We start from the raw sequence: 13,477 nt of genomic DNA on the forward strand, positions 1-13,477 counted from the left end.
ACATATAAATCAAAAAGTAAAAAAAAAACAAAACTGTTCATATTTGCAGATGACATGATAGTCCAAGTAGAAAATCCAGATCAACAGGAAAAACTCCCAGAACTACTGAGTTTAATAAGCTTATAGGATAAAAGATCCATATACAAAAATCAATTATATTTCTAAATACCAGCAATGAACACATGAAACTGAAATTTAAAAGACAATGCCATATATAATAACTCAAAATGACGAAATACATAATAAACCTAAGAAAGCATATGCAGAACTTGTATTCTAAAAACTAGAAAATGTTGGTAAAAGAAATAAAAAATGATCTAAATTAATGGAGAGCTATACTTTATTCAGGGATTGGAAGACTCAACATAAAGATGTTAACTCCAAAATAATATTTAGGTATATAACACATTTTTTGTCAAAATCCTGGCAAGATTTTTTTTTACATAAACACAAGCTAATTGTAAAATTATGTGGAAAAGCAAACAAATTAGAATATATAAACAATTACGAAAAAGAAGAAAAAGTCGGAGGAATCACTCAAGATTTTTTATATAGTTACAGCAATTTGTCAGACAATGAGGTACTGGTGGAGGGGTAGATACACAGATCAATGGAACAGAGAAATCAGAAGCAGATCCATACAAGTATATAGTTGACTGATTTTTGACAAAAACACAAAAGTAATTCAACAGAGAAAGATTTTTTATTTTTAAATTTTTATTTATTTTTTTAGGTAGGCCTCACACCTAGTGCAGAACTCAACGTGAGTTCAAACTCAGGATCCTGAGGGGTGTCTGGGTGGCTCAGTTGGTTAAGCGCCAACTTTGGCTTGGTCATGATCTCATGGTTCATGAGTTCGAGACCTGCATCCGGCTCTGTGCTGACAGCTCAGAGCCTGGAGCCTCCTTCGGATTCTGTGTCTCCCTCTCTCTCTGCCCCTCCGCCACTCACACTCTGTCTTTCGAAAATAAATAAACATTTAAAACAAAACAAAACAAAACAGACTCAGGATCCTGAGATCAAGAGTTGGACGCTTAACTAACAACTAAGCCACCCAGGTGCCCCACAGAAAGGATAGTCCTTTAAACAAATGGTGCAAAGTAACTGGATATTGGTGGGAAAATAATGAACCTTGACCTAAACCTCATATCTTACATAAAAGTTAAGTCAAGATGAATCACAGATTCAAATGTAGAATATAGAAATATAAACATCTTAGATGAAAACAAAATTTTCAGTGTCTTGGCCTTGGTGAAGCATTTAGGCATAACACAAAAAACACAATTCATAAAAGACAAAAAATATTGATAAATTAGACGTCATCAAAATTAAGATCTTTTATGCTTGAATTACTCTGTGAAGATGACTTCCCCAATAGGGGGAAAATACTTGCAAACCATATACTTTACTTTTACGTAAGGACTCAGAAAATACATCAAGAACTCTCAAAATTCAACATTAAAAAAAATAAAAAGCAAGGTGCAAAATGGGAAGACATGGAGATATATTTCAAGTAGAAAATGGCAAATAAGCACACAAAGGACATTAGCACCATTAGCCATTAAGGAAACAGAAATTAAAACCACACTGATATATCACTACACACTTACCAGAATGGCTAAAATTAAAAAAAATAACAATATTAGAAAACATTAATAAAATGCAGAGAAACTGGGGGCACCTGGAAGGCTTAGTTGGTTAAGCGTCTTGAGTCTTGGTTTTGGCTGAGGTCATGATCTCACAGTTTTGTGGGTTCAAGCCCTGTATCGGGCTCTTCATGGACAGTGCAAAGCCTGCTTGGGATTTGCCCTCTCCCTCTCTTTGTCCCTCCCCCACTTGTGTTGTCTCTCTCAAAAATAAATAAATTAATTAAAAAAATATGCAGAGAAACTGTATCACACATACAATGTTGATGAGAATCTGTTCCAGCAGTTGTTCTGATAAACAGTTTGTGAGTTTCTTTGAGAACCAAACACAGAGTTAACATATGACCCAGAATGCACTCTACTGGGCATTTATCCCAGAGAAATGAAAATTTCCTCTATACAAATACTTGCAGCAGCTTTATTTGTAATAGTCCCAAAACAGAAATGATCAAAATGTCTTTCAATAGATATAGTGGTTAAACAAACTATAGAACATTCACATCGTGGAATACTACCTGACAATAAAAAGGAGCAAAATACTGATAGACACAACTTCTTGGATGAATTTCCAAGGTATTATGCTGAGTGAAAAAAGTCAGTCTTGGGGTACCTGGGTGGCTCACTTCAAGATCTTGCATTCATGGGTTTGAGCCCCGCAACAGGCTCTGTGCTGACTGTTCAGAGCCTTGGAGCCTGCTTTGGATTCTGTGTCTCCCTTTCTCTGCCCCTCCCTTGCTCATCCTCTGTCTCTCTCTCTCTCAAAAAATAAAATAAAATGTTTAAAAATTTTTTTTAAAAAGCCAATCTCAAAAGCCCACATACTATATAACACCACTTACATAAAATTCTTGAAATCACTGAATTAAAAGTATGGAAAAACAGAATAGTGGCTGCCAGGGATTAGGAACAGTAGAGGAAGGGAATGGTTCTGACTCTTAAAAGGTAACACACAAGGCAAAATTTCACAGTGGCACAATAATTCTGTATCTTAAATATGGTGGTTGTTGCTAGAATCTAAACAGTAATAAAATGGCATAGACCTACAAAAATACTAATCTCTATTTCCTGGTTTTGATATTGTACTATATTTACATAAAATGTGACCATTGTGGGACTGTACTATTTTTGTAACTTTTTATAATCTATAAATATTTAAAATAAAAGTAAAAAAAAGAGAAGAGTAAAACCATAATGTATATTAGAGCAATAGAGAGGACAACTATTTAAAATGCTGATTATATTGGTAGGGAGAGAAAGAAAACATGTTTAAAGATATTCTCATCTCTATAAAGGTAATTTCCCTGAGTATGAAAGGAAGAGAGATTATGTACTCCTTTTAACAGTAAACAACTGAAGTAGCTATATAATAAATACATGACTAACTAAACCCTGAGATCAGGCAACTTTAGAAATAATAGAAATCCAAGCAATACTAAGCAGCAGCACTAAGAGTAGGCATTGGTTCCCCATGATTTCCTATCTAATAGAAGTGTTTCTACAACAAAAAAGAACTTGTAGAGAAGAACCTAATTTAGAAACTTAGAAGATTTAGGATTTATAAAATATAAGGAAAGGGTGGGAGACCTTATCTTCAGTAAAAAGACGGCAGAAGCAAAGCAAGTTCCCAGATGCATGGAGCTGTTCCAGCAGTGAGTGTTGGAACACATTATACTCCTGAACTGAAGTCTGCCATGAGTCATGGCAGCTGTTAAGATGGATTTGAGAGCCAGAAGGTCTAGTCCCCAAATATGGAACACACGTACACCATCCTCTGGTCCAGAAAGAAGAGCCTCACTCTCCTGTTCTCTCAGATTTACCCTTTGCTATCTGCTCATGAATGTCATAAATTAAGAATCAGGCAATGTCTTTGATTTAGCATCCAAAACCCTAAGCATACTGGGACTGAAATATAGAATAAACTAATCAAAGTTCATTGAATGAATGAATGGCTCTATGGTTTAAAAGCTGGAGGAATGTACTATTCATTCATTCATTCATTCATTCATTTATGGATTCCTGCTACTTTAGTTCAAGTTTAAAGCCTAATCCAATGACCTCTGCACAGAACTGAATTACAGATAGCCTGACATGAAATGTACTATAGACGTAAAATACTCCCGAAATGTCAAAGACTTAGTACCAGCAAAAAACCAAAAATCAAAATGTAAAATGTCTCGGGGCGCCTGGGTGGCTTAGTCGGTTAAGCGTCCGACTTTCGCTTAGGTCATGATATCGCGGTTCGTGGGTTCGAGCCCAGCGTCGGGCTCTGTGCTGACTGCCAGCTCAGAGCCTGGAGCCTGTTTCAGTCTGTGACTCCCTCTCTCTGACCCTCCCCTGCTCACGCTATCTCTCTCTCTCCTAGAAATAAATAAAATATTAAAAAAAAAAATGTAAAATGTCTCAATACATTTTTTATAATGATTTTATGCTCGAATAGTACTCGGGTTAATAAAATATTTTATTAAAATAAATTCTGCAGGGGGCCTGGGTGGCTTAGTGGGTTAAGTGTCCGACTCTGGATTTCAGCTCAGTTTACAATCTCACAGTTTCATGAGACTGAGCCCCGCACCAATAGCATCCCTGTGACAGTGTGGAGTCTGCATGGGATCATCCGTCTCCCTCCCTCTCTGCCCCTCTCCTCACACCTCTCATGCAAGTGCGTTCTCAAAATCAATAAATAATTTTTTTTTTTAAAATTAAATATGCCCGTTTTGTTTTTACTTTAATTTGGATACTAGGGCATTTCGATGATATATGTAGGTCATATTATATTTAATTGAAGCACTAATCTAGATGGCAGCAAGTACCTAATTCTTTCTTAGTTGATGCCATGAAGTCATGAAGTTCCCTAAGCTCTATCCAAGAAAGTACCTTCTGCTCATTGAAATCTACTTTAAATCTTCTGATGACTTTTAAGATGAAATGGTAGATACGAGATGCTTTCTGCTAGAGAAACCACAATGGTTGTATATAAAACCAAAGAGGAGTCGGTATGCATATGAGTATATTCTATCCAAGGGGAAAAATAAAATCTACTTATTGAAAACCATCTTCTTTATTTTCCTTCATTTCTTCCAAAAATGTCTATTTCTTTTCTTTGCACTTCCTAAATAGCTGTATTATACACAGTATCTCTCTCTTCTCTACCATCCTTCTCTGGTTTCTACTACAATCAGATTTCTTCCTCTGCTGCCAGGAAATGTTCAGAGGACCTGCTTACATATGCCTCAATAACCTCTGAAGTAGATTCTACTTCAGATCCTCAATTAACTCAGAGAGCGTCAAGAAGCATATTTAAATTTCTCAGGATATTCAGGGAATGGTAAAGAACAAGGACTTGGCCTATAACTTGCAATCTTCTACATGCTTATTAGCAAGATCAAAAAAATGTTACCTACAGTAAACCTGAGGATTTTTAAATATAACATGTTTTGATTCTCCAGATCACTATCTAACAAACTCATTGTTGCCAAAGAAGAATCCCACCGCACCTCCCCATCACCAACATCTTGTTTAAATACGCTGGGTTCCTGCTAAAAAAAGGACACGTCGAGTCAAGTGTAATTTTTTAGATGAGAAAAAGAAAATCTTTGTTAGTATAATAAATGGTTTCTAAGATAATTTATTTCAAATGAATCCTAAGTCCAAAAAAACATAAAAATCAGGAAATAAACTCAATATTTAATGTTAATTGATAATTATCATTTAACTATGTAAGTAAATATATGTAACTACCTCTTTAACTAAATACAAGTCAGTAAAACTACTTTTCCAATAATTCCTGGATAAAATTTTGAATTCTATTTTCAAATGGGCTTTAACAACAACTTCAAGTATTTCCCTAAACATAAAACTGTGCTGCAGCCAAAATCATGTACTTAACTACTGCCTAAACGTTATCTTCCTACCTCATCACCTTTACTTGTACTGTTCCTTTTATCAAGGATATTTCTCCCATTTCAATTTGCAAAACCTCTCGCAATTCTTCAAGGCTCCTCAGTGTGCCTTTGGGGGAAGGAACCTTGAACTAGCAGTCAGTAGCCTGAAGTTAGAGTAAAACTCAGTCATCAATTAATTATGGAAACTTTAACATTCCATTTAATCTCCCTGCCTTTTGTTACCTAGATAACTATAAGACAAAGGTGTTAAGCCAGATGATTCCTATAATAACAGATGACAAAGAAGCCTAAAGTCTGGGTTTGGTAGAAGTGCTAGGCTAGAAAACTGACCTTCATTTCACCCAAAATTACAATATAACTAACACAGCAATGTCTGAGGCCTGTTTACACCATTTACTTTTGTCTGATTAATAGCCAGTTTTCAGAACAGTAAGGTCAAGGAAGATAGAGATGGTATATAAAGACTCCCATGAGGATGAGAAAATGGAACTTCTCACACTTAATGAAATCACCAAACTACCTAGTAACAGTGTCAGAAAGCACAAATATATAAGAGAAAACTAGAGAAACTTGGAAAGCCCAAACTTCCATCTCGAAGCAAGAGGCATAATCCTATTGTGCAATTTCCTCCATCAGGTAAGGTTCCACAGCCTTTGCCATTAAAGAAATATATCATCTCTGCCTGACAACTTTTACTTTCTATGATTCAACTACAACTTTCGCCTTCTTTACCAAGCTCCTTGATTCTTCCAGCTGGACTTTCCCAATCCTCTGAACCTTATAGAATGCACTACACTTTATATATCACATCACCAGTTCCTTTAACAAACACTTGCTAAAGAAGGAAGGAATCCTATTTGTCTGTGTATTTCCTTTCCCAATTCCCAACTTCTACTGCAAGAGCCTAATAACTGAGATGGGAGAGGTTCACAAACTTTTGTTGAATAAATTATTAGCATCGTGCCTTACATAGAGCACACAAAAAAATTACTCATTAGATAAAATGGAAAAAAGTATTTTGTAAGCTTTAAAGCTATAGCTAAGCTTTAAAAATCGCACTGTTAATCACATTAACCATTATGGTTCCGTATTCATTTTTGTTACTAGGATTCCACTGCTAAAATAAGAGAAGAGTAAAAGAGTCACAGGTGGCTTTATAAGGCATTCTCTTAACAAAAATATCTATTAGTTGGCACCCTACAACAGGATCATAATTACTGGATGGCCATGTGATGATTCTGTGGCACAGGCATACCCTGAACTGAATTTCAGAACTCAGATTAAATTGTGGTCAGTGGATTTTAAACTAAATATATTTTGAAAAACAAGAAGCACAGAATACATGGTTACTTTCTACTGTTTAGAAGAAACCATTCCCTAACTATGCCTAAGAATATAACCTTTACTATCTATATCTTAATGGATTTATACTTAATAGCCTCAACATTTGAGTAATTATAATGATAGAATATATTTGAAAAATTTCAACAAAATAAAATGCTACATCATATATTTTCAAAGAGTTATATGCTGCTAAAGAGGGAAGACTGCATTTTTTGGATTTCTATTTCATTTACAGCATGGGGAAATACCAGTCTCATAAATACATGCAATGAAAGGAGACTAGACACTCAAATAAAATGGGCTATAGTGTGCAAAATGGAAAAGCTATTAAATGCACATTCATTTATATAAGACACACAAGAAGCTTTAAAAAGCACATAAACACCTAAGAGACAAGAAAAATCAACTTACCTAGAAAAAAAAAGTTACAGCCACAGCATATTCAAAACTATTAGGTTAGAGTAAAAAAGAGTGGAACAAACATCAAAAGAGTAAATGACATGAGGTTAAGGGCATATGTACTTACAGGAATTCTTCTCCAGGGTGTTTGAGTGTATTTATCAGCATATGTGCATTTTTCCTCTTTAGATTTTTGGTGGCAGTTACACCGAGTTGCCTGAATAAAACCACAACAAATTTTTATACTAGTATAATTCTACACATACATATATATATACAAAGTAGAGCCTCATTTAAAGGGTAAAAGACTACTACCACAAAAAAAGGGCAATCTTCCAGGTCTATTCAGGTTTCCCATCTTATTCAGAGATTGGGTTCTACTGTTGAATAGTAAAAATTAACCTTGGGAATCTCTTACATTATCCATTTAAACACTATGATCTTATGTATATAAACATATACAATACTATGTATATAAATGTAAAATATATACAGCAATACACAGTTTATAAAGAATACAACTGCAAAATCTAACGTATTTCTCTGAACTACAACAGTACTACTGTCACCACATCACTGTTTTTTAAATTCATTTTTGACAGGACTCTACTGGATATTAAATACCTCAGTCCACAAGTAAGGTTATCTATTCACATGTGTAGTACTTTTAAGCCTCCTTAATAATGTGCTAACCTTATGAACTAAACAATTTGAAGGATCTCTGCCTTTGGACAAGATCCATCTGACCATTTCAGTTCACAAATGAATTTTCTACATATGATTCTACTCAAAGCATACTCATTTAGTCATTTATACAACACAAAGCAATGCACCTATTGTGTAAACTTTGGTCTCTCAAGTAAAAATCAATTAATAAAAAAAGAATGAAAAAACTGATAAGAATTTCTCCCTAGTATGTAGTTGGAATACATCTGTATTATTTATTAAGCAACCCCACTGGAGGTAAACATATTATCTCATAGGAAAATCTACATAAAAAATTCTTGATTACTGCATCAAGTTAAAATTATGTGTCAACTTAAAAATACTTAACAAAATAAGAAATTTTTCTTAATTGTAATCAGATCATTCCATTTTTCAGATATAAAACAAGATCGAATTACAAGCAAAATCTCTATAGTAAAGACATTTTTCTATTCCTAAGAAATGGAACACTGAAACAAAATTCAATATATAAGCAGGCAACTTAAGAGTCTTGTGGAATTCACTGTAATAGGATATAACTTTTAATATATATGGGAGGTATGTAAGGAAAAGATAAAACATTTATCTTACACTTGATCTTAGCCAAAAGGCCGAGAAGCGATAAAACATTTATCTTAATGCAAGCACATTATGTAGTCTATCCTGACTACTGCAATTCCAGAAGTAATTTCCGTTTTGTAGTCTCTATGCTAGGCATATTAAGTATTTGGCAAATGTTTGAATTTTCCATAATTTTAAAAATTATTTGTGACACTTCAATAGATGTAAAACAACTACCCAAATCATTCCCTGTCCATGTGCTCATGTTCTATGCCGTCCCATATTTCAGGGAAGTATATCCTATCTTTTGACCCAATGATAGATTTTGATTAGTTTGAATCAATCAGATTAATCCCATTCCACCATGCTTAGAAAGGGACAAAGAACTTAAACCTAGCCAATTCAATGTGAGGAAATTCTGTGTTATTTCTGAGAAAGTGCTCTTGATTTTTAAATAGGCGTGCTTGGGAAAAAAAACAAACAAACAGGTCTTTATCCTACTTCTGGGGACTAATATACAAGTATGTGACACATGGAGCTAAAGAAGACATCTTGTAACCATTACAGAACAGCCAAAAGGATTCCAGAAAAGTCAATTGAGAACTTTACCATTACCCAAACGACCATTTAAGTAACCATGAAAATTGGTGGGATCTATATTATTTTGTTACTTGACTTTACAAATGTTCTAATCTTTAAGTCACTTTTAGTTTAGGGACTTTTACTTGGAACTTATTACATCATAAGAAATGCACAGATTTACAAGCTGGGTGATCTGGGACAAGTCATTAAATAAAAGTTAATATTTATCATGCACCCATGGTCCAGGTTATAGCATTAGATAGTTTACATAATATAGTTCTTTAAATGATCATAATCCTATATGGCATTATTTTTATTATCCTCACATACAGAAGAGGCTTAGGAGAAATTAGGTAACTTCCCTAAGAGAACATGGTTATTAAGTTTTAGAACCAGGATTTGAACCCAGATCTATCCAGCTTTTCACAGCTAGTCATAGTTTTTCAAATATATGATTTACTCATACGTAAGAGCTATTCTGCTTAAGCTGAGTTCTACTATCTATGACTCTATAAAGAAAATTCTATACTAGTAATTACACAAGATTATTCTGAGGGATCACTGAGCAAGTGTATCTAAATGTATCTAATTAAGGGCATTCTTAGCATTTTAAATGAGGTTTAAATGGTTGAGCATCTATAGTTTTCAGTTAAATTCTTTGAACATTGCATTATTTTACGTTTGTATATTTCACATAAAATATGAATTCAACACTTTATACTGCCACTTTGCTTTTCTGAAACTCTGGACACAAACACGAGTTGGGGAGAGTGCACATATTTTTTAAAAAAGATAAAAATGCATTGAAGCTTGAACTAGAAAGAGACTTTGAAATCCCCCAGAAAATCCTTCATATTTTTCCCTTAAATTCCAATGTTGTTAACATAATGTATTCGTGTCAGCTGTATAACACAAACCATAGACTACTGTGTTCATCAAGTATACTTCTAATCCTCTACACCTACTTCACCCATTCACCTATCCATCTCTTTTCTGGTAACCATCCGTTTGTTTTTTCTAGTTAAGAATTTGTTTTTTGGTTTATTTTTTCCTCCATCATTCACTTATTTTGTTTCTTAAATTCCACATATGAATGAAAACCTTTGGTATTTGTCCTTCCCTTACTGGCTTATTTCACTTAGCATTATACTCTCTATATTCATCAAGGTTGCTGCAAATGGCAAGATTTCATTCTTCTTTTATGGGTGAATAATATTCTATCACACACACACACACACACACACACACACACTCATATATATGAATCACATCTTCTTCTTTATCCATTCTTCTATCAATGGACACTTGGGCTATTTCCATAGTTTGGCTATTGTGAATAATGCATAAATAAACATGGGCTGCATGTATCGCTTCAGTGTAGTGGTTTTGTACTCTTTGAGTGAATACCCAGTAGTGCATTTAGTGGACTGTAGGGTAGTTCTATTTTTAATTTTTTGAGGAACCTAAATATTGTCTTCCACAGTGACTGGACCAGTTTTGATTCCCACCAACAGTGCACAACGGTTCCTTTTTCTACACACCCTTGCCAACACTGGTTGTTTCTTGAATTTTTGATTTTAGCTTTCTGACAGGTGTGAGGTAACAGCGCAGTGTGGTTGTAATGTGCCTTTCCCTGATGATAAATGATAGGGAGCATTGTTTCATGTGTCTGTTGGCCATCTGCAGGTGTTCTTTGAAGAAATGTCTCTTTATGTCTCCTGTCCATTTAAATGGATTGTCTTTTTGGTATTGAGTTATAGATGTTCTTTATATATTTTGGATACTGTTTCTTGAATGTGTCATATTCAAATATCTTATCCCATTCAGTAGGTTGTCATTTAGTTTTGTTGGTTGTTTCCTTTGCTGTGCAGAAGCTTTTTATTTTGATGTAGTCCAACAGTTTATTTTTGCTTTTGTTTCCCTTGCCTCAGGAGACATATCTAGAAAAATGCTGCTAGGGCCAAAGTCCTAGCTGAAGAACACTGACTGTGTTGTTCTAGGATTTTTATAGTTTCAGGTCTCACATCTAGGTCTTTAATTCATCTTGAGTTTATTTTTGTGTATAGTGCAAGAAGGTCATCCAGTTTCCTTCTTCTGCATGTAGCAGTTCAGTTCTCCCAACAACATTTGATGAAGATACTACCTCTTTCCCATTGTATATTCGGGCTTCCTGCATAGATTAACTGACCATATCACTGGGGGTTTATTTCTGGGCTTCTTATTCTGTTCCATTGATCTATGTGTCTATTTGTGCCAGGGCCATACTGTTTTGATTACTACAGCTTTGTAACATAACCTGAAAACTAAGTTTTTATTTTTGAGAGAGAGAGAGAAAGCAGAGGAGGGGCATAGAGAGAGGGAGACACAGAATCTGAAGTAGGCTCCAGGCTCTGAGCTGTCAGCACAGAACCCAATGTAGGACTTGAACTTATGGACAGTGAAATCATAACTTGGGACCCTCAACCAACTCAGCCACTCTGGTGCCCCAATATAACCTGAAATCTGAAATACCTCCAGTTTTGTTTCTTTCTAAGATTTGCTTTGGCTATTTGGGATCTTTTCTGGTTCCATATGAATTTTAGGATTGCTTATTCTAGTTCTATGAAAAAATGCTTGGTATTTTGTTAGGAATTTCATTAAATCTGTGGATTCCTTTAGGTAGTATAGATATTTTAACAAAATTTTTCTTCCAATCAACGAGCATGGAATGTCTTTCCATCTCTTTGTGTCATATTCAATTTCTTTAATCAATTTTATGGTTTTCAGAATATAAGAATTTTACATCTTTGGATAAGTTTCTTCCTAGCTATTTTATTATTTTTGGTGCAATAGCAAATTGGATTGTTTTATTAATTTCTTATTCTGCTGCTTCATTATTACTACATAGAAATACAACAGATTTCTGTACAGTGATTTTATGTACAACTTTATTGAATTCATGTATCAGTTCTAGTACTTTATTGGTGGACTCTTTTGGGTTTTCTATATAGAGTATCATGTTACCTGCAAATAGTGAAAGTTTTACTTCTTCCTTATCAATATGGATGTCTTTTATTTCTTTTTCTTGTCTGACTGTTGTTGCTAGGATTTCCGGTACTATGTTGAATAAAAGCGGTGAGAGTGGACAGCCTTGTCTTAGTCCTCACCTTAGGGAGAAAGCTCTCAGTTTTCCCCCACTGACTATGATGTTAGCTGTGGGTTTTCCATATGTGGCCTTTATTATGTCAAGGTATGTTCCCTCTAAACTTGCTTTGGTGAGGGTTTTTACCATGAATGATGTTGTACTTTGTAGAATGCTTTTTCTGAACTTACTGAAATGATCATATTATTCTCATCCTTTCTCTTATTGATATGATGTATGATGTTGACTGATTTGCAAATAATGAACCATACTTGCATCCCAGCAATAAATCCCACTTGACCATGGTGAATGAAGGTTTTAATATACTGTTGGATTCAATTTGCTAATATTTTGTTGAGGATTTCTGAGTCTATGTTCATCAGAGATACTGGCCTATAGTTCTTTTTGTGGTACCTTTACCTGATTTTGTTTGCTGGGCTTTTTTTTTTTTTAATTACTGATTCAATTTTCATTGCTGGTAACCACTCTGTTCAAATTCCCTATCTCTTCTTGCTTCAGTTTTGGGAGGTAATATGTTTCTAGGAATTTACTGATTTCCTCTAGGTTGTCCAATTTGTTGGTGTATAGTTTTTCAAAATATTCTTTTACAATTGTATTTCTGTGCTGTTGGTTGTTATTTCTCCTCTTTCACTTGTGATTTTGAGTCCTCTTTTTTTTTTCCTTTTTCCTTTTTTTTTAATGAGCCTGGATTAGAGGTTTATTAATTTTGTTGATCTTTTCAAAGAGGCAGCTCCTGGTTTCACTGATCTGTTATACTGTTTTTTAAGTTTCTATTATTATTTATATCTGCTCTAATCTTTATTATTTCCTTCCTTCTGCTGGTTTGGGTTTTTTTGTTGTTGTTGTTCTTCATTTCCTATCTCCTTTAGATGTAAGGTTAGATTGTTTGAGATTTTGCTTGCTTCTTGAGGGAGTAATTTTCATTTCTCTCCATGTAATTTTTTACTTCGTCTTTGATTTCTCTGTTGACCCATTCATTGTTTAGTAGTATGTTATTTAACCTCCATGCATTTGTGCTCTTCCCAGATTTTTTTCTTGTGGATTATTTCTAGATTCAGTGTTGTAGTCAGAAAAGATGCATGGTATCACTTTGATCTTTTTGAACTTGTTGAGAAGTGTTTTATGGCCTAATATGTGATCAGTTCTTGAGGATATACTATGTACACTTGAAAAGGATGTATATTCTGCTGTTTTTGGAT

The 13,477-nt window shown here is 34.4% G+C and overlaps 1 protein-coding gene across 5 annotated transcripts in view; it reads right to left on the reverse strand.

The window, feature by feature from the left end:
- Nucleotides 1-13,477, reverse strand: part of CCSER2 (coiled-coil serine rich protein 2) — a 168,305-nt gene that overhangs the window by 20,615 nt on the left and 134,213 nt on the right. For all 5 annotated transcript variants that reach the window (XM_039218064.1, XM_039218066.1, XM_039218068.1 and 2 more), the window contains one exon: nucleotides 7,416-7,505. In XM_039218064.1, coding sequence (XP_039073995.1) covers nucleotides 7,416-7,505 — 90 coding nt within the window. The remainder of the gene's footprint in view (nucleotides 1-7,415; nucleotides 7,506-13,477) is intronic.

This window comes from Hyaena hyaena, unplaced genomic scaffold, assembly GCF_003009895.1.
Source record: "Hyaena hyaena isolate Hyena2069 unplaced genomic scaffold, ASM300989v1 scaffold_734, whole genome shotgun sequence".
Taxonomy (NCBI): domain Eukaryota; kingdom Metazoa; phylum Chordata; class Mammalia; order Carnivora; family Hyaenidae; genus Hyaena; species Hyaena hyaena.